The sequence below is a fragment of the Pseudonaja textilis genome, chromosome 17 (assembly GCF_049901715.1).
Source record: "Pseudonaja textilis isolate UNSWEBS1 chromosome 17, rPseTex1.2, whole genome shotgun sequence".
Lineage (NCBI taxonomy): Eukaryota > Metazoa > Chordata > Lepidosauria > Squamata > Elapidae > Pseudonaja > Pseudonaja textilis.
The window spans coordinates 2,791,472-2,811,574 of record NC_142006.1 but is presented as its reverse complement, the minus strand read 5'-3'; the positions used below and the strand labels follow the sequence as shown (position 1 = coordinate 2,811,574).

The following is a 20,103-nucleotide window of genomic DNA, read 5'->3' as shown; positions in this document are numbered from 1 at the left end:
TTCCTTCCTTCCTTCCTTCCTTCCTTCCTTCCTTCCTTCCTTCCTTCCTTCCTTCCTTCCTTCCTCTCCCACGAGGTGCCCTAGCTCGAACGCACGTTTACTCAGCAAACCCGCCCGGTGTGAAGAGTCCGCCTCCCCCCGCCCCCCAGCTCGGGCGGAGAAACCGTTTATGCTCCCGGCGCCTTTGCCTTCTGCTCAGCCAAGGGACTACAATTTCCATCTTGACTTGTCCAGCTGTTGGCCGGGAGCGGTGGGACTTGTGTCCCAACACCCCACAGAGGCAGCTGAAAGCGGAAGTTAGGCGTCCAAGGGACAGAGAGTGACTGGCCAGGTGTGTGTGTGTTGGGGGTTGTTGTCGTTTTTTCCTGCGTGGGAAAAAAAAAAAAACCGCCGACAAGGACAAACACCTCAATTCACCCGATTTTACCCACAAACGCACCAGGCGGCGTTTTCTCCTCCGTCTCTCTTCCAAACCTCCAGGTACCAGGTTGGTCGAAACTTCATCTCACCTGGGAAGTGGCCCCCTTTCCACCAGGGGAATCCGCGTGGGAGTCTCGGAGCCCCCCTTTGAGGGGTGGGGGAAACCCGAACACCCTCCGCGGCCTTGTCCTTAGCTCTCTCTCTCTGGGGTGGGGGGTCTGGTTGCCAGCCAGGAACACCCCCCCCTCCGCAGCCCTGTCGGCCGGCTACCTGGAGCGACCGGTGCGCTCCGTCGGGGCTGGTCTTGCGGGAAGGCAATTGTCCCCTCCCTCCCCTGGACCGAGAGGGCGGAGGCCGCCATTCCCGTTGGGTGCCTGGACGTGCGGGAGGGTGGCGGGTACGTGTGTATGGGTGTGTATGTGTGTTTGTGTGTGGGGGGTGGACTCTAGCCAAACCCGCCCCCCCGGGAAAGGGGGGGAGGACAGCGGAGAGCCAAGCCCTCTCAATGCCCTCCTTCCCCGACGGGGAGGGAGGGAGTGGGGGCTCCTTTGCTCCCTGCCCGCAGGAGAAGGGTGCGGACGCGCCGCGCCGCGCCGCACGCGTCCCCGCAAGGCTTTATAAAGGAGGCCGCTGCCCGCTGGCCCCCCACTCTCTCGGCCGCCGCTCGTCGGGGCATCCCTCCCTCCCTTCCTTCCTTCCTTCCCCTCTTTTCCCCCCGGGGAGAGAGAGAGAGAGAGAGAGAGAGAGAGAGAGTCTTCCCCCCCACCCGCAGCCGCTGCCCGGCCTCCTCTTCTCCTTCCCCGCAGGCCCCGCCAAAGGTGATGGATTATTCGTACGACGAAGATCTGGACGAGCTGTGCCCCGTTTGCGGGGATAAGGTCTCCGGCTACCACTACGGGCTGCTGACCTGCGAAAGTTGTAAGGTAGGTGAGGAGGGGGGGAGAAGAAGAAGGCGGCGGGGTGGGCGCGCAGCGCAACTCGGGGCCGGCCGAGCGCCCCGAGAACTGCGCGCCAATCTCCGCGGAGAGGCCGCCGCCGCCGCCGCCGCCGGAGGAATTATCATAAATTAGGGTTTGTCAACGAAAACCGGGAGGAGGGTCGCGAGTGACCCGCCGCCACAGCGCAGACCTGCCTTCGGGGCTGTCGGCGGCTTCTGCGGAGAGGAAGACGGAGGTTTGGAGGAGGGGGGGGGTCTCTCTAGCACCCCCAGCCCCCCAGACGGGGGAGAGAGGGGTTTGGAGAGGCAAGGAAGCCCGGGATCCAGCCGCAGCTCCGGATCCATTTACCGGCGGGGATCTAGTCAGGGTTTTTATTTTTTTTCCCCTCTTGACGGCAAGGAATCCTCATCATCACCTTCATGATGATTAATATTAACAAACTGCTTTTTCGGTGGCAGGTTTCTGTTTTTTTTTTTTTTAAAATAATTTTGTCGTCTCTGCTGATCCAATTCTTGGAAGGAGGCAGAGCGGGGGTGCAGCCTTGAGCACCCCAAACCTGCTCCCATCCTGTGTGTAGGTTTGGTTTTGGGGTTTTTTGGGGTTTTTTTTAAAGCAGATTTTTTTAACAGTCGGGTGGAAGAGAAGCCCGAGCGGTCGCCTCTGCGAGGAAGTATTTCTCCTTCTTTTATTTTGCGTCGCTTTAGGATTCGTTTAAAAAGGCGTTTCCTCACCTGGGTGGGTTGGGCGCCTTGCGCGAGCTCAGCCTTTCGCGATCCCCCCCCGCTCCCCAGGATTCCGCGCGGACCCCGAAAACCCCGTAGATTCATTTCAAAATCCATTGAGTTGACCTGAATTGGGCCGTTTTAGTGCCCAACGAATTCCGCCTCTTCTCTTTGGATTTGGTTTTATTTTATTTTATTTTTAAACCGGGCGTCCAATCCTTCCACGCACCCACCCGCGGGGAAAAAAACGCTCCCCAAAAACGCGTTGGAGATCCAGATGTTAAAAACGAGCGCTTCCCCCTCTTTTTTTTTATTTTTTTATTTTATTTTTGGTCCCGGGTCGGCGAAGAAGCAGCAGCTAATTCGGCTTCACTCCGGCCTTCTTTCCTTTCCTTTGGTTCTGGGGAAGGAAGATTTTCCTGGGAAGAGGCGAGAGAGGGAGGTCGAACGGTTGAAGACAAACCGAAGGGGTGAAGGGGGAAAAAAGTAGGAGAGAGAGAGAGAAAGAGAGAGGAGAGGGGGAGGGAAAACTGGGAAGAAACGGAGGGAGAATCTCTTCGACTCCAACGCCTCCCTTTCTCCATCCGCAGCTGGAAGCGAACGGCATTCCAAGAACGCGGAAGGGACCCTGCCAGTCTCTTATTTTTCCCCTCCTTTAATATATATATATATATATATATTCGGGGAGGGGGCAATTAAAACCCCGCGAGTTTCATTTCGGGGGGCCCCCTCCCGGATCGGACTGGACCGGAGGGAGGTTGACATTTATTTTTTCCTAAATATTTTTGAGATGGGAAGAAATAAAAGAGCGAAATGGCGCCTCTGCTTAGAAACGAAAGCGAAGCGAAGGTGGGCTCCCGCGCCCTCCCCCCACCCCAAGCCCCTCGGAGGGGTCGCGGGCCGGTTTGGTGGAGCGCGGCTCTCCGAGGGCCAAACTGCAACTGGGGGAGGCTTCCTTGGGGTTCTTTCTGGGAGGGGGGAGAGGGGTTTAGATTTGAAGGTTGTGGGGGGCGAATGCGGAAAAAAATTCTTCCCCTTTCTAGTTGAATCCTGATTTTGCGGGGTTTTTTTAATTGGATAGATTATTTTTTTTCGGGGTGGGGGGAGAAGAAATGGCCACTTTCCCAAACAACCCACCTACCCCTTTTTAAAGAAGGGGGCTGCCCCCTTAAAAAGGCCGCCTCTAGCTAAAGGACACCTTCCTTTTAAGACGAACGAGCGGGGCCTTTACAGAAATCGCTTCTTCCTCCTCCTCCGTCGCCTCTGGGTATTTTTTTTTTCGGTGATTTTGGGATTCTCCAGCCGGGAGGGGCGAGAAAATGGTTTGGGCCGGGTCGGGAGAGAACCCCGCGTCCCTGTGCCTTGGATTTGAGGGGTGGGCGAAGGAAAAAGGAGAGAGAAAGAATGAGAGGTTTTCTTTTTGTTCGTTCGTTTTGCGAAGCAGGAGAAATCTAAGAGGCGGGGTCCGCATTAAAATAGGGATTCTGCCGTTAGTATCAACCCATCGATTTATTATTAATGTGCGGGATTTGATTTCGAGCCCTGTTTCCATAAGGACCCTCGCCGTTGATTGCTATAAAATTATTTTAAACAATTCAAATTATGAACACGCCATTCGTTCTCGCGCTTGGGATCTCATCCTTGTTCAGCCTCGTTCCTTCCGCTTAGGCTAGGATGAAGCCCATTTCACGGAGGGGCACTGAGGCCAGAGGAGGGGGCTCATGCTTAGCTACTCTTACAGGGTTAACCTACCTGGCAGGGCATGTGGGGAGGATCATATGAGGAGAGTAGACTGGCCTAAATAATTTCTATAAAAAAATTTCCTCCGTTAAATTGGGTGAATCTGGAGTCAGAGGTCTTGAGGACATGTCCAAAAATCCGGGGATCCCTTTTTTTTGGAGCCAAAGTAGCCAGTTTTAGGGTTCTGCGACAGGAGGAATTGTATCCAGAGGGCCCGGCGATTTGTTTGGCTGTGTTCGCACCGCCAGCAAACTTTCTAAAATCATTTTCATTTTATACCATGTTCACACGAACGCAAGAGCAAGGCGAAAAGACGCCGCGTTAGAACCGATCCGGGTTGGGTGAGGTTTTGTTCGGGCGAGTTAGGGGTGATGCCACCCACCGTGGATGGAGTTGGGATGGAGACCCTCTCTGTCCCCGAGGAGCTAAGCCATCCTCCAACCGGGACAAGCCAGGGAGGCATTTTGGCCTTCCCAGTCCCGGCGCGCCTGGGATAGTTTTCCTCGCCCGCCTGCGCGTCTGTCTCAAGCCCCCTTCTCTCTCTCTCTCTCTCTCTTCGCCCAGGGCTTCTTCAAGAGGACGGTGCAGAACAACAAGCACTACACGTGTACGGAGAGCCAGAACTGCAAGATCGATAAGACGCAACGGAAAAGGTGCCCGTACTGCCGTTTTCAGAAGTGCCTGGCCGTGGGGATGCGGCTGGAAGGTGAGCGCTCTTGGCTTGGCTCCTTGCGCTGCGGAAGGATGGCGGGCAGAGGAGAAGGAGGGAGAAGCCCCCCCTGGCTTTGCCCCCAACGTGGGCAGCCTGGCCCGGGGGTTGGTGGTGGTCCCCCGGCCCCCTCTTCTCTTCCCAAGGGCGGCCGCAGCAATTCAGCTGTTTCGGGAGCCAAGCGGCCTTGGGAAAGCCGAGAAAACGAGGGTGTAAGACAGGGAATCCGGCCGGGCCTTCTCTCCTGGATCTTTAACAGGGTTCCCCCCCCCCAAAAAAAAAAATCTTTGGGGACGGGCCGGAGGTGGGGGGAAAGGCGAGGCACTCTGCCCATGTTTGAAGAGGCAGGTTTTTTTAGAAGCGCGTGCCAAACGCCGGTCCAAAGTTGCCCAAGGCTCTGTGTGTGTGTGTGCGTGCATGGGTGTATGTCTGTGTGTGTCTCCCCCACCCGTAACGAAGAGCCCCTCCCTCTTGGCCGGGCTTGGGAAGAGGGTCGCGATGAACGCCCGACCCTCTGCCCGTCTCTCTCGTTTTTTATTTTTTGGGGGAGGACCAGGCGGTAAGAATTCATTGCCCAGCCCTGCGCGACGAGTTTTCGTCGCGGTGCAAACGACTCGAGGTCGACTCACCCTCGTGTCTGCTTTTAGAGCCCCCAGACATGCAAAGAATGGGGGACAGCTTTCTTGGAGCCCCGAAAACTCATTTTTGGGGGGTTATGCTCGTCCTGGGACCCCTTTTTTGGGGGTAGATCGGCCCGGGACGCCAAAGCAGCTTTGGAACGGGTCCCCTCGGAGGGGAAATCCCCGCGATTCGGAGCAGCCCAGGCAAGCGCCTCGTGGGAAGGCGAGCCTGGGAGTGAGGTTGGAGTCAAAGGGGCTGCTGTCCCGGGGAGGGAGGGAGACAGGGAGGGTGGGAGCTGCCCCCAGAACGGTTGCCTTGACCCGCAGAGAAGGGCAGTTGAAGGAGGCAGGGAGAGCGCCTTGCGCCCTTCACCTGCGCGGGGGAGGACGGGGAGGGGAAGGGGGGTGGGGTGGGCAGCGAAACTTTGGCCGAGGCTCTTCGTCTGGCCGCCGATGGATTCCCCCCCACCCCCGTTTTTTCTTCTTCCTTCCTTCCTTCCCTGCCTCGCTGCGCTGCAGGAACTGGGGAAGGGAAGCTGCTCTTTAAATAGACGGGGCCTCCCCTGCCTTCCCCTCCCCACCCCAAGGAACTTCCCGGCTCTCGCTCTCTCCTCTCCCCCCCTCATCTTCAAGAGTCTGTTTTGGGAGGGGGAGGAAAAAGTTGGACCAAGGGAGGCCTGAGCGAAGACGCTGCAGGATCCCCTCCGTTTTGGGCGAGGAAGCACCCTGTTGCAAGACAGCTGCGGCCTTGGGAACAACCCTGAGTGGTGTGTGTGTGTGTGTGTGTGTGTGTGTGTGTGTGTGTGTGTGTAGCAGGAAGGACATGCGGAGGAGCCCCCGACAGGCACCTACCGCGTAGACAAGGGGGGAAACCCGCCAAGCGAGAGGCTGGTCGGGATGGCTGCCAAACGGCTGCGCTCCTTTTCCTCTGGGGCTGCCCTCCATCCTTTCCACCCTTTGGATGCCACTAGACGCGTGGAGGTGGGGGGAAGGTGGAGAAAAGGGGGCTTTTCCGGTCTCATCCCCAGATGGGCCGCGGGGGTGGGGAGGAGCGGGGGGGCTGGTAATAGCAATAGCAATGGCCCTCAGACTTGTACCCCGCTTCGTAGCCCTCTCTGAGCGTTTTACAGGGTCAGCCTCTCGCCCCCTCCCCGCCCCCAACAATCTGGGTCCTCGTTTTACCTGCCTAGGAAGGACAGAAGGCTGAGTCAACTTTGAACTGGTCAGCATCGAACTCCAGAAAGTGAGCAGAATCAGGAAAGAAGGAAGGAAGGAAGGAAGGAAGGAAGGAAGGAAGGAAGGAAGGAAGGAAGGAAGCAAAGAAGGAAGGAAGGAAGGAAGGAAGGAAGGAAGGAAGGAAGGAAGGAAAGAAGCAAAGAAGGAAGGAAGGAAGGAAGGAAAGAAGCAAAGAAGGAAGGAAGGAAGGAAGGAAAGAAGGAAGGAAGGAAGGAAGGAAAGAAGCAAAGAAGGAAGGAAGGAAGGAAGGAAGGAAAGAAGGAAGGAGGGAAGGAAGGAAGGAAAGAAGGAAGGAGGGAAAGAAAGAAGGAAGGAAGGTCTTAGACTTATATACCGCTTTATAGTGCTTTCCAGCCCTTTCTTACAAAATCAGCCTCCTGCCCCCAACAATCTGGGTCCTCGTTTTACCCGCCTCGGAAGGACAGAAGGCTGAGTCAACTTTGAACTGGTCATGATCGAACTCCAGAAAGTGGGCAGAATCAGGAAAGAAGGAAGGAAGGAAGGAAGGAAGGAAGGAAGGAAGGAAGGAAAGAAGGAAAGAAGGAAAGAAGGAAGGAAGGAAAGAAGGAAGGAAAGAAGGAAGGAAAGAAGGAAGGAAAGGAGGAAGGAAGGAAGGAAGGAAAGAAGGAAGGAAGGAAGGAAGGAGGAAAGGAAGGAAAGAAGGAAGGAAAGAAGGAAGGAAGGAAGGAAGGAAGGAAGGGCTTAGACTTATATACCGCTTTATAGTGCTTTCCAGCCAAAATCAGCCTCTTGCCCCCCAACAACCGGGGTCCTCGCTTGACCCTCCTGGGAAGGACGGGAGGCCGAGTCCACCTGGAGCCTGGTTGCGGGATTCGACCGGCCCAACTTCGCCGGCAGCCCCTGGTCAGCTCCGCCGTTCCTCCTTTCCTTTTGCAGCCGTGCGCGCCGACCGGATGCGCGGGGGCCGCAATAAATTCGGCCCGATGTACAAGCGCGACCGGGCGCTGAAGCAGCAGAAGAAGGCTCTGATCCGGGCCAATGGCTTCAAACTGGAGACGCTCCCGCCGCTGCCACCGCCACCGCCGCCGCCTCTGCCCCCTCCGCCGCCGCCCATCGTCTCTCCGGTGCAGGCGGAAGACTACGGCGGGCTCCCGCCCTCCCTGCACGGCCTGGCCCACCACCAGCACCCGGCCGGCTTGGCCAAAGCTCTGCCGCCCCCCAGCGCGGCTGCCATGACCCCCATCGACTACGAGCGCAGCCCCTACGGGACGCCCGCCCTGGCCGGGCCTGGCCCGGTGGGTCCCGGGCTCCTTTCGGGTTACCCTTACCCGCCTTTCGCCAGCCGGGCCATCAAGTCCGAGTTCCCGGAGCCTTACGCCGTCCACCCTCACGAGGCCGCCCCGGCGTACCCTTTCCCGGAGCCTTACCCCGGCGTCGGCGGAGGCGCCTCTCCGGCCACGGCGCTGGACGTGCCCGAGGTGATCCTGAAGCTGCTCCAACTGGAGCCGGACGAGGCGCAGCTGAAAGGCCGCATCCTGAGCTGCCTGCAGCAAGACCAGGGGGCAGGGGCCGGCCGGAGAAGCTGACCACCTTCGGACTCCTCTGCAGGATGGCTGACCAGACCCTCTTCGCCATCGTGGAGTGGGCGCGCAGCTGCATCTTCTTCAAAGAGCTGGAGGTGAGACACGCGCGCGCACGCACACAGACTGGGTGAAGGGGGCTGGGAAGAGCGGGTGGGTGGGGCAGACCCTCTCCCTCAAAAACGGCTCTGCGGGGGGAACTTTCCCTACCCCCCAGCCATCTCTGACTGGGAAGCCCATCGTCCACAGACTCTTGGCGGGTGCCCGTGCTGGGAGACTGAACTGGGACCGTGACTGGGCAACAGCTGGGCAGCCTCAGGAGAAGACATTGGGGGTGGAGGGGACACAAGGCTGCACCTTTCCCTCTGCCTCTGTTCCCCCCCTGGGTGAAGGGGAAAGTGGAATGGATGTGCTTTGGGTGACCACCTGCTACCCAGCCAACTGCTTGATGCAGGATTGACAGGCAGCTGTGGGGGGCGGGCGGAGGGGGCATCCCTGGAGCTCAGAAGTTTATTTTGGGTGTGTGTGTGGGGGTGTTCAGCCTTGGGGACAGCCTCCCCCCCCCCCAGGAAAACAACTCAAGGACAGGGCCCGAGATGCCCACACACCTGGAGGAGGCCAGCTGCAGACTCTCAGTCCTCCCTCTTTGTTGTAAGGCAGGAAGAGGAAGCTGGACTTTGTCTGTGTGTCTGTGTGTGCGTGTGTGTGTGTGTGTGTGTGTGTGTGTGTACAAAATTGTGCAGCTCCAGGACAGGCTGCGGTCCAAGGAGAGCGGCCTCAGCCTGCAAAACTGTATCCCACGCATTGGGCTCTCTAGCCAGAGGAGCAGGGAGGGAGGGCGAATGCGAGCTGGCCAGGGTTTATATGGCCTGGGCGAAGCCCCCCCCCCGCCCCCCCGGCAGAGGAGTTGGTCTGTCCTGCCCCAAATTCCGGTCTCCCCCCCCCAAGGCAAGACCAGGGGCCGAAGCCTGGCACCTGTCCCCTCCTTTCTGTCTGCATCCCTTTCCCTCTTTGGGGGTAGACTGCGCCTGTGCCTGGAGGTTTCATTGGCCATCAGGCACCCGATTAGGCTTGCCAACTAACAGTTCTTCCACCCTGTGATGTAACTGTTGAACTACCAACCAGCCCCAAAGGCTGTGAATCTCACTAAAGATTAACTAATAATGATAATGATGATAATGATAATAGTAATATTCATCCAACTTTTCTATCATCAATACCTGATAGGTCCTAGACTTGAACGTTGACACCACCAGCCCAAGGGTGAAAAATCTCAACAAAATGAAGATGATAGAAAATCCTTTCTGGCATTCAATATAGATTAATTGACTAGAGGGTAGAAAAATTCTTCGAATAGGTCCCTGCAAACTTGCTTGGCTCTGGAGTCCCTGCCCAAAAGTTTTGCCACCCCAGATCCCTTCTGTTCGGTTTCACCCATCCCACAACACCTTCCTTCCTTCCTTCCTTCCTTCCTTCCTTCCTTCCTTCCTTCCTTCCTTCCTTCCTTCCTTCCCTTCCTCATCTCCTTCCCTTCCTCATCTCCTTCCTTCCCTTCCTCATCTTCCTTCCTTCCTTCCTTCCTTCCTTCCTTCCTTCCTTCCTTCCTTCCTTCCTTCCTTCCTTCCTTCCTTCCTTCCTTCCTTCCTTCCTTCCTTCCTTCCTTCCTTCCTTCCTTCCTTCCTTCCTTCCTTCCTTCCTTCCTTCCTTCCTTCCTTCCTTCCTTTCCTTCTCCTTCCTTCCTTCCCTTCCTCATCTCCTTCCTTCCTTCCTTCCTTCCTTCCTTCCTTCCTTCCTTCCTTCCTTCCTTCCTTCCTTCCTTCCTTCCTTCCTTCCTTCCTTCTCCTTCCTTCCTTCCTTCCTTCCTTCCTTCCTTCCTTCCTTCCTTCCTTCCTTCCTTCCTTCCCCTTCCTTCCTTCCCTTCCCCTTCCCTTCCTCATCTCCTTCCCTTCCTCATCTCCTTCCTTCCTTCCTTCCTCTCCTTCCTTCCTTCCTTCCTCCTCCAAATTCCCACAGCAGCTTCGCTCGGGTGCAACATCTGGGTGCAAGGAAAACCCCTTGTGCTTTTATTTTTTTTTGCACACCCAGATGCCAAGACAGCAAAAGTGGCCAGGCATTCTCCAAAGAGGAGGCTTAAAAAAAAGAAAGAAAGAAAACCCTCCCTGACTGGCATTCATTCGGCCAGAAGGATGAGCAAAGCCCTGAGCTCCCAGCAGCTGTGCGGTGTGTGTTCTCCCTCTGTGTGTGTGTGTGTGTGTGTGTGTGTGTGTAAGAGAGTGATGGAGGGGGGGAGGATTCATCTCAAACACCTGTTTTTCAAGGTCACAATTCATTCCTCCAACTTTGAAGCAGAATCAAAAGAAAAACGAAAAAGTGCTTAGGCAGAAGGATAATATTCCTAAGTTTATTATGACTTTTAACCGTTGCTGATTTCCAAGGGTTTATGCTAATGCGCTGTTTTTGTTAGCTTCCCCTGAGTGTCTGGTGGGCGGGTGGGGGGGAGCTAAGAACTGGAACCCTCACAATCACAGCAGCGGCCGTGGTCACAAAGAACAGGAATGGCCACGGAGGGGATTTTAAAATGCGGGCTGACTCTTTTCTTTCTTTCTTTCTTTCTTTCTTTCTTTCTTTCTTTCTTTCTTTCTTTCTTTCTTCCTTCATTCCTTCCTTCTATCCTTTTCTTTCTTTCCTTCCTTCCTTTTCCTTAACCTTCTTTGAAACACCTTCTGCCCACCTTCTTAGTTCCAAGTGTTCCATGGCTTCCTTAAATTCCCTCCTTCCTTCCTTCCTTCCTTCCATTCCCATCTCCTTCCTCCTTCCATCTCCATCCCCTTCCTTCCTTCTTTCCTTCCTTTCTGCTTTTCCTTCCATTCTCCATCTTCCTTCCTTCCTTTTTCCTTCCTTCCTTCCCATTCCTTCCTTCCTTCCTTCCTTCCATTCCCATCTCCTTCCTTCCTTTTTCCTTTCATTCCCATCTCCTTCCTTCCTTCCTTCTTCCTTCATTTCCATCCTTCCTTCCATTCCCTCCCTCCTTCCTTCTTTCCTTCCATTCCCATCTCCTTCCCTCCTTCCATCTCCATTCCCTTCCTTCCTTCTTTCCTTCCTTTCTTTTTTCCTTCCATTCCCATCTCCTTCCTTCCTTTTTTCCTTCCATTCCATCTCCTTCCTTCCTTTTTTCCTTCCATTCCCATCTCCTTCCTTCCTTTTTCCTTTCATTCCCATCTCCTTCCTTCCTTCCTTCTTAGTTCCATTTCCATCCTTCCTTCCATTCCCTCCTCCTTCCTTCTTTCCTTCCATTCCCATCTCCTTCCCTCTTCGATCTCCATCCCCTTCCTTCCTTCTTTCCTTCCTTTCTTTTTCCTTCCATTCCCATCTCCTTCCTTCCTTTTTTCCTTTCATTCCCATCTCCTTCCTTCCTTCCTTCCTTCCTTCCTTCCTTCCTTCCTTCCTTCCTTCCTTCCTTCCTTCTTCCTTCCATTTCCATCCTCTTCCTTCCATTCCCTCCCTCCTTCCTTCTTTCCTTCCATTCCCATCTCCTTCCCTCCTTCCATCTCCATCCCCTTCCTTCCTTCTGTCCTTCCTTTCTTTTTTTCCTCCCATTCCCATCTCCTTCCTTCCTTCCTTCTTTCCTTCCATTCCCATCTCCTTCCCTCCTTCCATCTCCATCCCCTTCCTTCCTACCTCCCTTTTTTCTTCCTTCGTTCCTTTCCTTCTTTCTCTTCTAAGTTTATTAACCTGCTTTGAAAACATCTTCTGCCCACCCAAAATTGGTGGGTGCCAGAGTGGGGAGGGGTCGGCTGCGCGGAAAGGGAGGGGGAGGAAGGGAGGCCACGCAGTTTCCAAACCAGAAAACCCAGCCAACTGCTTGATGCAGGATTGATGGGCAGCTGTGGGGGGCAGGCGGAGGGGGCATCCCTGGAGCTCAGAAGCTTATTTTGGGTTTGTGTGTGTGTGTGTGTGTGTGTTCAGCCTTGGGGACAGCCTCCCCCCCCCCCAGGAAAACAACTCAAGGACAGGGCCTGAGATGCCCACACACCTGGAGGAGACCAGCTGGAGACTCTCAGTCCTCCCTCTGTTGTAAGGCAGGAAGAGGAAGCTGGACTTTGTGTGCGTGTCTGTGTGTGTCTGTGTGTGTGTGTGTGTACAAAATTGTGCAGCTCCAGGACAGGCTGCGGTCCAAGGAGAGCGGCCTCAGCCTGCAAAACTGTATCCCACGCATTGGGCTCTCTAGCCAGAGGAGCAGGGAGGGAGGGCGAATGTGAGCTGGCCAGGGTTTATATGGCCTGGGCGAAGACCCCCCGCCCCCCGCAGAGGAGTTGGTCTGTCCTGCCCCAAATTCCGGTCTCCCCCAGAGGCAAGACCAGGGGCCGAAGCCTGGCACCTGTCCCCTCCTTTCTGTCTGCCTCCCTTTCCCTCTTTGGGGGTAGACTGCGCCTGTGCCTGGAGGTTTCATTGGCTATCAGGCCACCTGATTCTGCTTGCCAACTAACAGTTCTTCCACTCTGTGTTGAACAAGACACCTTGTTCAACCAGAGGCCACAAGTTCTATTGGCAAGTGTTGCATGTCCCTTCAAATCCTTCCTTCCTTCCTTCCTTCCTTCCTTCCTTCCTTCCTTCCTTCCTTCCTTCCTTCCTTCCTTCCTTCCTTCCTTCTTTCCTCCCTCCCTCCCTGCCATTTCCTTCCTTCCCTCCTTCCTTCCTTTTTGCTTCCTTCCTTCTTTCCCTTCCTTCCTCCCTCCCTCCCATTTCCTTCCTTCCTTTTTCTTCCTTCCTTCCTTCCTTCCTTCCTTCCTTCCTTCCTTCCTTCCTTCCTTCCTTCCTTCCTCCCTCCCTCCCTCCCTCCCTCCCTCCCATTTCCTTCCTTCCCTCCTTCTTCCTTTTTGCTTCCTTCCTTCCTTTTCTTCTTTCTTTCCTAAGTTTATTAACCTGCTTTGAAACATCTTCTGCCCACCCAAAATTGGTGGGTGCCGGAGTGGGGAGGGGTGGGCTGTGGGTGGTTTTTTGCTGCTAAGATGGCATGGATGGGGAGTGGACATTTGGACATCTGAGCCCAGGAGGCGAAAAAAAAACACAGGTTTTGAACAGAGGTAGATATTTGGCATAGAGTAAGATTTGCATCGCCTTGTTGAGTGACAACGGAGTGTGGCTTTTGTGTCTTCCTCCCTTTGGGGTGACATGATAGCAGCAGTCCAGTATTTGAGGAGTTGCCACAACGAGGAGACGGGGGTCAACTTATTTTCTAAAGCCCCCGAAGGCCAGACAAGAAATAACGGATGGAAACTGACCAAGGAGAGATTCAACCTGGAAATAAGGAGGAATTTCCTAACAGACCAATTAACCAGTGGAACTGCTTGCCATAAGAAGTTGTGGCTGCTCCATCACGGGAGGTTTTTAAGAAGAGACTGGACAGCCGCCTGTCTGAAATGGTGCAGGGTCTCCTGCCTGGGCAGGGGGCTGGACTAGAAGACCTCCAAGGTCCCTTCCAGCTCTATTATTATAATATTCAGGACAAAATTCCTATCAGTGAGGACAATTAACTAGTGGATCAGCTTGGCTCCATCCCTTGAGGGTTTTGTTTGTTTATTAAGGTTTTATTTTATTATACAAAGAAGAGAAGAAAAAATAGGAAACTAAGGGAAGGAAGGGGAATGGGGGGGAAAGGGGGTGTATGAAATACAAGGAAAAGAACATCCTCCTCTCCTCCTCCTCCTGCTTTTTCTTCTTCTTCTTCTTCTTCTTCTTCTTCTTCTTCTTCTTCTTCTTCTTCTTCTTCTTCTTCTTCTTCTTCTTCTTCTTCTTCTTCTTCTTCTTCTTCTTCTTCCTTCCTTCTTCCTTCTTCTTCTCCTCTTCCTCCTCCTCCTCTTTCTCTTCTTCTTCTTCTTCTTCTTCTTCTTCTTCTTCTTCTTCTTCTTCTTCTTCTTCTTCTTCTTCTTTCTTCCTTCCTTCTTCCTTCTTCTCCTCCTCCCTCCTCCTCCTCCTCCTCCTCCTCCTCCTCCTCCTCCTCCTCCTCCTCCTCCTCCTCCTCCTCTTCTCCTCTCCTCCTCTTCTTCTTCTTCTTCTTCTTCTTCTTCTTCTTCTTCTTCTTCTTCTTCATCATCATCTCCTCCTCCTCCTCCACCACTACTACTACTACTATTACTTCTCCTCCTCTTCCCCTCCTGCAATGGTATAGGATCTCCTGCTTGAGCAGGGGCTGGACTAGAAGACCTTGCAGGACACCTCCAACTCGGTTAATTCTGTGAGTAAATTTCCCAAGCCTGCTTCCTTTCGGCTGCCTCCTTCTCTCAAGGACCCCCAGATTCCGAGGGTCACCAACTCTTCAGCGGAAACCTTCAACGGCTCTCCCACCGCGGGAGTCCAGGGCTGGAAGTGGTTAAGGGCTGTAGGTTGCACACCCAGGCCAGAAAGGAGGGGGATGCTTTCCTTTGGAAAGCCCCATGGAGAAGGAAACAAGAGGCTTGAAGTGGAGATATCCTGCACGCCCAAACGATTGTGAGGAACTGGATCCTGAAGAGGAATTGTTTAAAAAAAAAATGGGGGGAAAAGTTGGATGGGAGTCTCAACGCATCAACTCTTCTCTCTCGGAACCCCAAGAAGGCCTGGAACACCTGATGCAGGAAAAGAAAGAAAGAAAGAAAGAAAGAAAGAAAGAAAGAAAGAAAGAAAGAAAGAAAGAAAGAAAGAAAGAAAGAAAGAAAGAAAGAAAGAAAGAATGTTGATCTCTTCCTGAATGTCAAAAAGACCAAGCTCATGAACACGCAAGCAAGGGGAACATCAAAATAGAACTTCTTTTCCTCCTCCTCCTCCTCCTCCTCCTCCTCCTCCTCCTCCTCCTCCTCCTCCTCCCCTCCGCTCCCTCTTCATCTTCCTCTTCTCCTCCTCCTCTTCTCCCTCTTCTTCTCCTCCTCCTCCTCCTCCTCCTCTTCCTCTTCTCCTCCTCCCCCTCCTCCTCCTTCTCCTCCTCTCCCTCTTCATCTCCTTCTCCTCTTCTCCCTCTTCTCCTCTTCCTCCTCCTCCTCTTCTTCTCCTTTTCCCTCCTCCTTTTCCTCCTCTTCTTCATCTTCCTCTTCTTCTTCCTCTTCTCCTTCTCCTTCCCCCCATCCCCTCCCCTCCTCCAAAGAGATAGAAAAGGGTTGGAAAACCTTTACTTTCCTATAATAAAAGCACAAATATTAAGATGTGGGAAAATACCCGAAGAAACATAAATACCATACATATAAATACCCACAAAAACATAAGAAAACACACACACACACACACATGTATGTATGTATGTATGTATGTATGTATGGCATTCAGCTTCGTTCAGGTATTTTCCCACGTCACTGTAGTTGTGCTTTTAAAGTTATAGCAACATTTCGGCAGAATCTCATCTGCCATCATCAGGCTTCTGTATTGTTCTATACATATTGTTCTATACATATATTCTGTATTGTTCCGTACAATATTCTGTATTGTGAACACAATACCGAAGCCTGATGATGGCAGATGAGATTCTGCCAAAACATCGCTACAACTTTAAAAACACAACTACAATGACGAGGGAAAATACCCGAACAAAGCTGAATGCCATACATGTAAGTACCCGCAAAAACTTAAGAAAACTTATAAATATATATAATATATATATATATATATATATATATATATATATATATATATATATATATACATACATACATACACACACACACACACACACACACACACACACACACACACATATATAAAAAACCAGGAATGAATGGACTTTTTCTTCCTGCCCCTTCCCAAAACAATGACTTCAAGGTCCCTGGGGTTGTGTGTGTGTGTGTGTGTGTGTGTGTGTAGAGCAGGTTGGCGCCTTCCCCACGAAGGCCAAGAGACGATTGCCTTGCCGTGGGTCTAATTACCCCCTTGACATCTAGGTCCCAGGCAATATTCCCCACACGCCTCGCTGGACAGCTTCCCCCCAGATAGATGGTTTCATTTAAGGGCCCGTAATTCTGTCAGCCGGCTGGTGAAAAACGAGACGAAGAGAGACACCCGTCCCCCGTCCCCCACTCGCCGCCCGTCATCCAGGCCCAAAACGATGCACCCACCCGTGCCAAGAGTTACTGACATGGCGGCTGGCCTTCGGAGGCTGGGCTAATGAGGCCTGTCCCCCCCACCCACCCCCAGTCAGAGCCAAAGGGGGTCTCCACTCCGGGACGCTTGTTTATGGAAGCGGGGGAGCCCCCAAGCAGAGGTCAAGTGGGGGTGGCCATAAATACCTCCTCTAAGTGGGCCGAGCGGAGGGGTCAAGGCTCGGAGGAGATTGGCAGGGATGCAGCCCCGTGGAAGGGGAGGTTGGGTGGGGGGATGAGGACAAGGGACAGCGGTCCTGCCGGACCACGAGGGTGCAAGGCGCTGCTCTCGCCCCGCCGCCGTGATTAATGTGTAATTTAATCAGTAAAGGAGAATATGTGTAGCTCTGGGTGATCTCTGAGCTGGGTGGGTTTTCTTGCAAGCATCTCACGACCCAACTAGGGAACACAGTCAGTGCTAGAAGGGAGGGAGGAGGAGGAGGAAGAGGAGGAGGAAGGAGAAAGGGAGGAGGAGGAGGAGGAGGAGAAGGACGGTGGGGTCTTTGGTGCTGTCTGAGCTGGGTGGGTTTTCTTGCAAGCATCTCACGACCCAACTAGGGAACACAGTCAGTGCTAGAAGGGAGGAAGGAGGAGGAGGAGGAAGGAGAAAGGGAGGAGGAGGAGGAGGAGAAGGACGGTGGGGTCTTTGGTGCTGTCTGAGCTGGGTGGGTTTTCTTGCAAGCATCTCACGACCCAACTAGGGAACACAGTCAGGCTAGAAGGGAGGAAGGAGGAGGGAGGAAGGAGAAAGGAGGAGGAGGAGGAGGAGAAGGACGGTGGGTCTTTGGTGCTGTCTGAGCTGGGTGGGTTTTCTTGCAAGCATCTCATGACCCAACTAGGGAACACAGTCAGTGCTCAGTGTGTTTTAATCCCTGGCCACCGTGTGTGTGTGTCTGTGTGTGTCTGTGTGTGTGTGTGATTGACTTCTGGAGAAAGGCGAGTCCAGATGGACGTTAGCAGATGGCCGGGAACCTCCCCTGCCTTATTGAAATAGGGGAAGGGGCTCTTCGGGCTCCGCAGGGAATTATAAGCCTCCAGCCACTCAGCAGGAGTGAACCCCAAATTATGAGGCTGGGGGAGAGAGAGAGAGAGAGAGAGAGAGCTAAGTGTGGCTTGAGGAATATGAGAGGGGGCACAAGGGGTGTGCTCTGCTCCTCTTTGCGGGGGGCTTTTCCAGACTCAGGCAAACAAGGAGCACCCCTCGGCCGCCAGCTGGAGGACGTTCCCTAGCTGGGTCATGAAATGTCTGCACGCTCAGACAGCATTATGGTCTCGGTGGTCAGTACGTAGGCGGGTCAAGAGGGTGGCTTCTCCTCCCTGCAGGGGAGGGGTCTTTCCCCCCCACCTCCGTAGGATTGCTGGAGGGGGCCAGTGGCTGGAGGCCTCTTGAGACCCCCCCTTCCGGGCTGCTGTTTTTGCCTTTTCAATCACAGTAGTTGTGTGAGACCAACAATGAGGAGGTGGGTGAGAGAATCGGGTGACGGGAGCAGACCTCTGACTTCGGAAGCAGAAACATGGCGGTCATTTTGATCCTTGTTCTGGGGATTGCTGGGAAATGCCATGCCCTATGACCTCAAGGAGCCCCCAGGTGGGCTCCCGGACCCCCTTGCCCTCTTTCCCAGAGCTGGCTGGGGCGGATTGGCTCCCGTGTCCATAGACGGAGCTGCTGCAGATTTGAGGGGTGGTTTCTTTGCATGCAACTGTCTCTTTCTATTTCTATTTCTCCTCTGTTTTCTCTTCCTCCTTCTCTTTTGGGGGGTTTCCCCCCCTCCCCCCCCATGGAGTGGGGTGGGAAAAAAAAACTCTTGGTTTCGAAGAAGACAAAATGAAACTTTCAATGTCATTGTGCACATGTTGCGCCTTGACAATAAACGTTGGATTCAGAGGTGGGTATTCAGCCGGTTCAGACCGGTTCTCAAGAACCAGTAGCCAAAATCTTGAATCATTCAGAGAACCGGCCCAATCCCGCCTCTGACTGGCCCCGCCAACCCGATCTCTTCTCTGCCTCCCATTGAGTCCCAGCTGAACGGCTGGGTCTCCTTTGGCTGCCCTGCCCAGGAGAACGGGGCTGGAAAGCAGGTTAGTGGGGTGGGGAGGGGAGTGGGATTTTGCCGAACCAAGCCACGCCCACAGAACCGGTAGTAAAAAAAAATTTGAATCCCACTCCTGGTTTGATTGATTGACTGATTTGCCCTGTCACCCCATTCCGACAACTCAACGAGACCTCAAATTTAAGGTCTCCAAAAGCTACGCTGTTGGTTTAACGGGCGGTGAAAACTCAACCAGCGGATGGGTTAGTACTTAGGTTCAGTTCATACATGCTGGACTCCCATCCAGACAGACCCAGAAAATCCCCCCACCCCTACTTAGGATCGGTTGTGTGAACCTGGTGTCTGTTTGGGAGGAGGGAATCCCAGTAGCGGGATTCAATTTTTTTTTACTACCAGTTCTGTGGGCGTGGCTTGGTGGGCGTGGCTTGGTGGGCGTGGCAGAGGAAGCTTATTACAAACTCCCCATTCCCTCCCCACCCCACTAACCTGCTTTCCAGCTCCGTTCTCCTGTGCAGGGCAACCCAAGGAGACCCAGCCGATCAGCCGGGACTCGATGGGAGGCGGAGGATAGATGGGGTCAGCGGGGCCAGTCAGAGATGGGATTGGCCGGTTCTCCGAACCACTCCAAATTTCCGCTACCGGTTCTCTAGAACCGGTTAGAACCGGCTGAATACCCACCTCTGTTCTGGGGACAATTTGGTTTTGTTGGAGACCCCGTTTCCCCGTTTTTAGAGGGCAAAGCAGTTAGAAAGTTGAAGCACCCAAGCAGGTGATTGAGCTTCCTCTCCTTGGCTCACCTACCTATCTTCTGCTAGGGTTACTTATTTATTGATTTGTTTATTTATTGATCAAATTGATCAGCCGGCCATGGATGAAGGCTTCCGGTGTGATGATGCGAGGCTTGGGGTGTGCGTGTGGAGGTGTCAGGGGGAAGGTTTGGGGAGGAGGGGACTCCATCACGCTGGCATTTGAAGGGCCTTCGCCTGTTATTAACACCTTCCGACGGGTGAGGAAATGGGATTGTCTCCTTTTTGCCCCCTTTCACGGATTGTCTAAGTGACGGCTTCCATCTTCGCCTGATAATTGCGTGCACACCTAACCCCGTTCCCTTTACTTTCCCTGGAGTGCAATTGTTGCATCCTGGATGAAACGCCCACCCACATTCATCCCTGAGATTGGGGGTGTGTGCGTGTGTGTGTGAGAGAGAGAGAGAGAGAGGAGAGAGAGACTGAAAGAGAGGAAAGAGGAGAGAGAGAGAGAGAAAAAGAGAGGACAGAGAGACAGAAAGAGAGGAAAGAGAGAGAGAGAGAGAGAGACAGAAAGAGAGGAAAGAGGAGAGAGAGAGAGAGAAAAGAGAGGACAGAGAGACAGAAAGAGAGGAAAGAGGAGAGAGAGAGAGAGAGAAAAGAGAGGACAGAGGGAGACAGAAAGAGAGGAAAGAGGAGAGAGAGAGAGAGAGAGAGAAAAGAGAGGACAGAGGGAGACAGAAAGAGAGGAAAGGGAAAGACAAGAGAGATAAAAAGAGGAAAGGAAGAAAGAGAAAAGAGAGACAGAGAGAAGGGAGAGAGAGGGACAGAAAGAGAGGAAAGACAAAAAGAGGAAAGACAATGAGAGGAAAGAGAGAGAGAGAAAGAAAGAGGCAAAAATAGAGACAGAAAGAGAGGAAAGAGACAGAGAGAGAGAGAAAAAAGAGAGGACAGAGAGACAGAAAGAGAGAGAAAGAGAGAGAGAGAGAGAGAGAGAGAGAGAGAAAAGAGAGGACAGAGAGACAGAAAGAGAGGAAAGAGGAGAGACAAGAGAGATAAAAAGAGGGAAGGCAGAAAGAGAAAAGAGAGAGAGAGAGAGAGAGATACAGGGGAACATTTGTGCACTCTGCAATTTTGTTGCTAGACTTGCAAACGCGCCCGGTTTCATAATTTCGGCTTGTCTGCAAAGGAAGCAGCAGCAACGAAAAGAAATGCCTATGCACACAACCCACACAACCTACACAACACACACACACACACACATACTCAGCCCTGCAC

The 20,103-nt window shown here is 53.4% G+C and overlaps 1 protein-coding gene across 1 annotated transcript in view; it reads left to right on the top strand.

Moving 5' to 3' along the window:
* The first annotated feature begins 1,241 nt into the window (after positions 1-1,241).
* NR5A1 (nuclear receptor subfamily 5 group A member 1) overlaps positions 1,242-20,103 on the top strand; it is a 28,992-nt gene continuing 10,130 nt past the window's right edge. Inside the window, 4 exon segments of the mRNA XM_087914767.1 lie at positions 1,242-1,343; positions 4,385-4,526; positions 7,283-7,905; positions 7,908-8,024. Coding sequence (XP_087770893.1) covers positions 1,242-1,343; positions 4,385-4,526; positions 7,283-7,905; positions 7,908-8,024 — 984 coding nt within the window.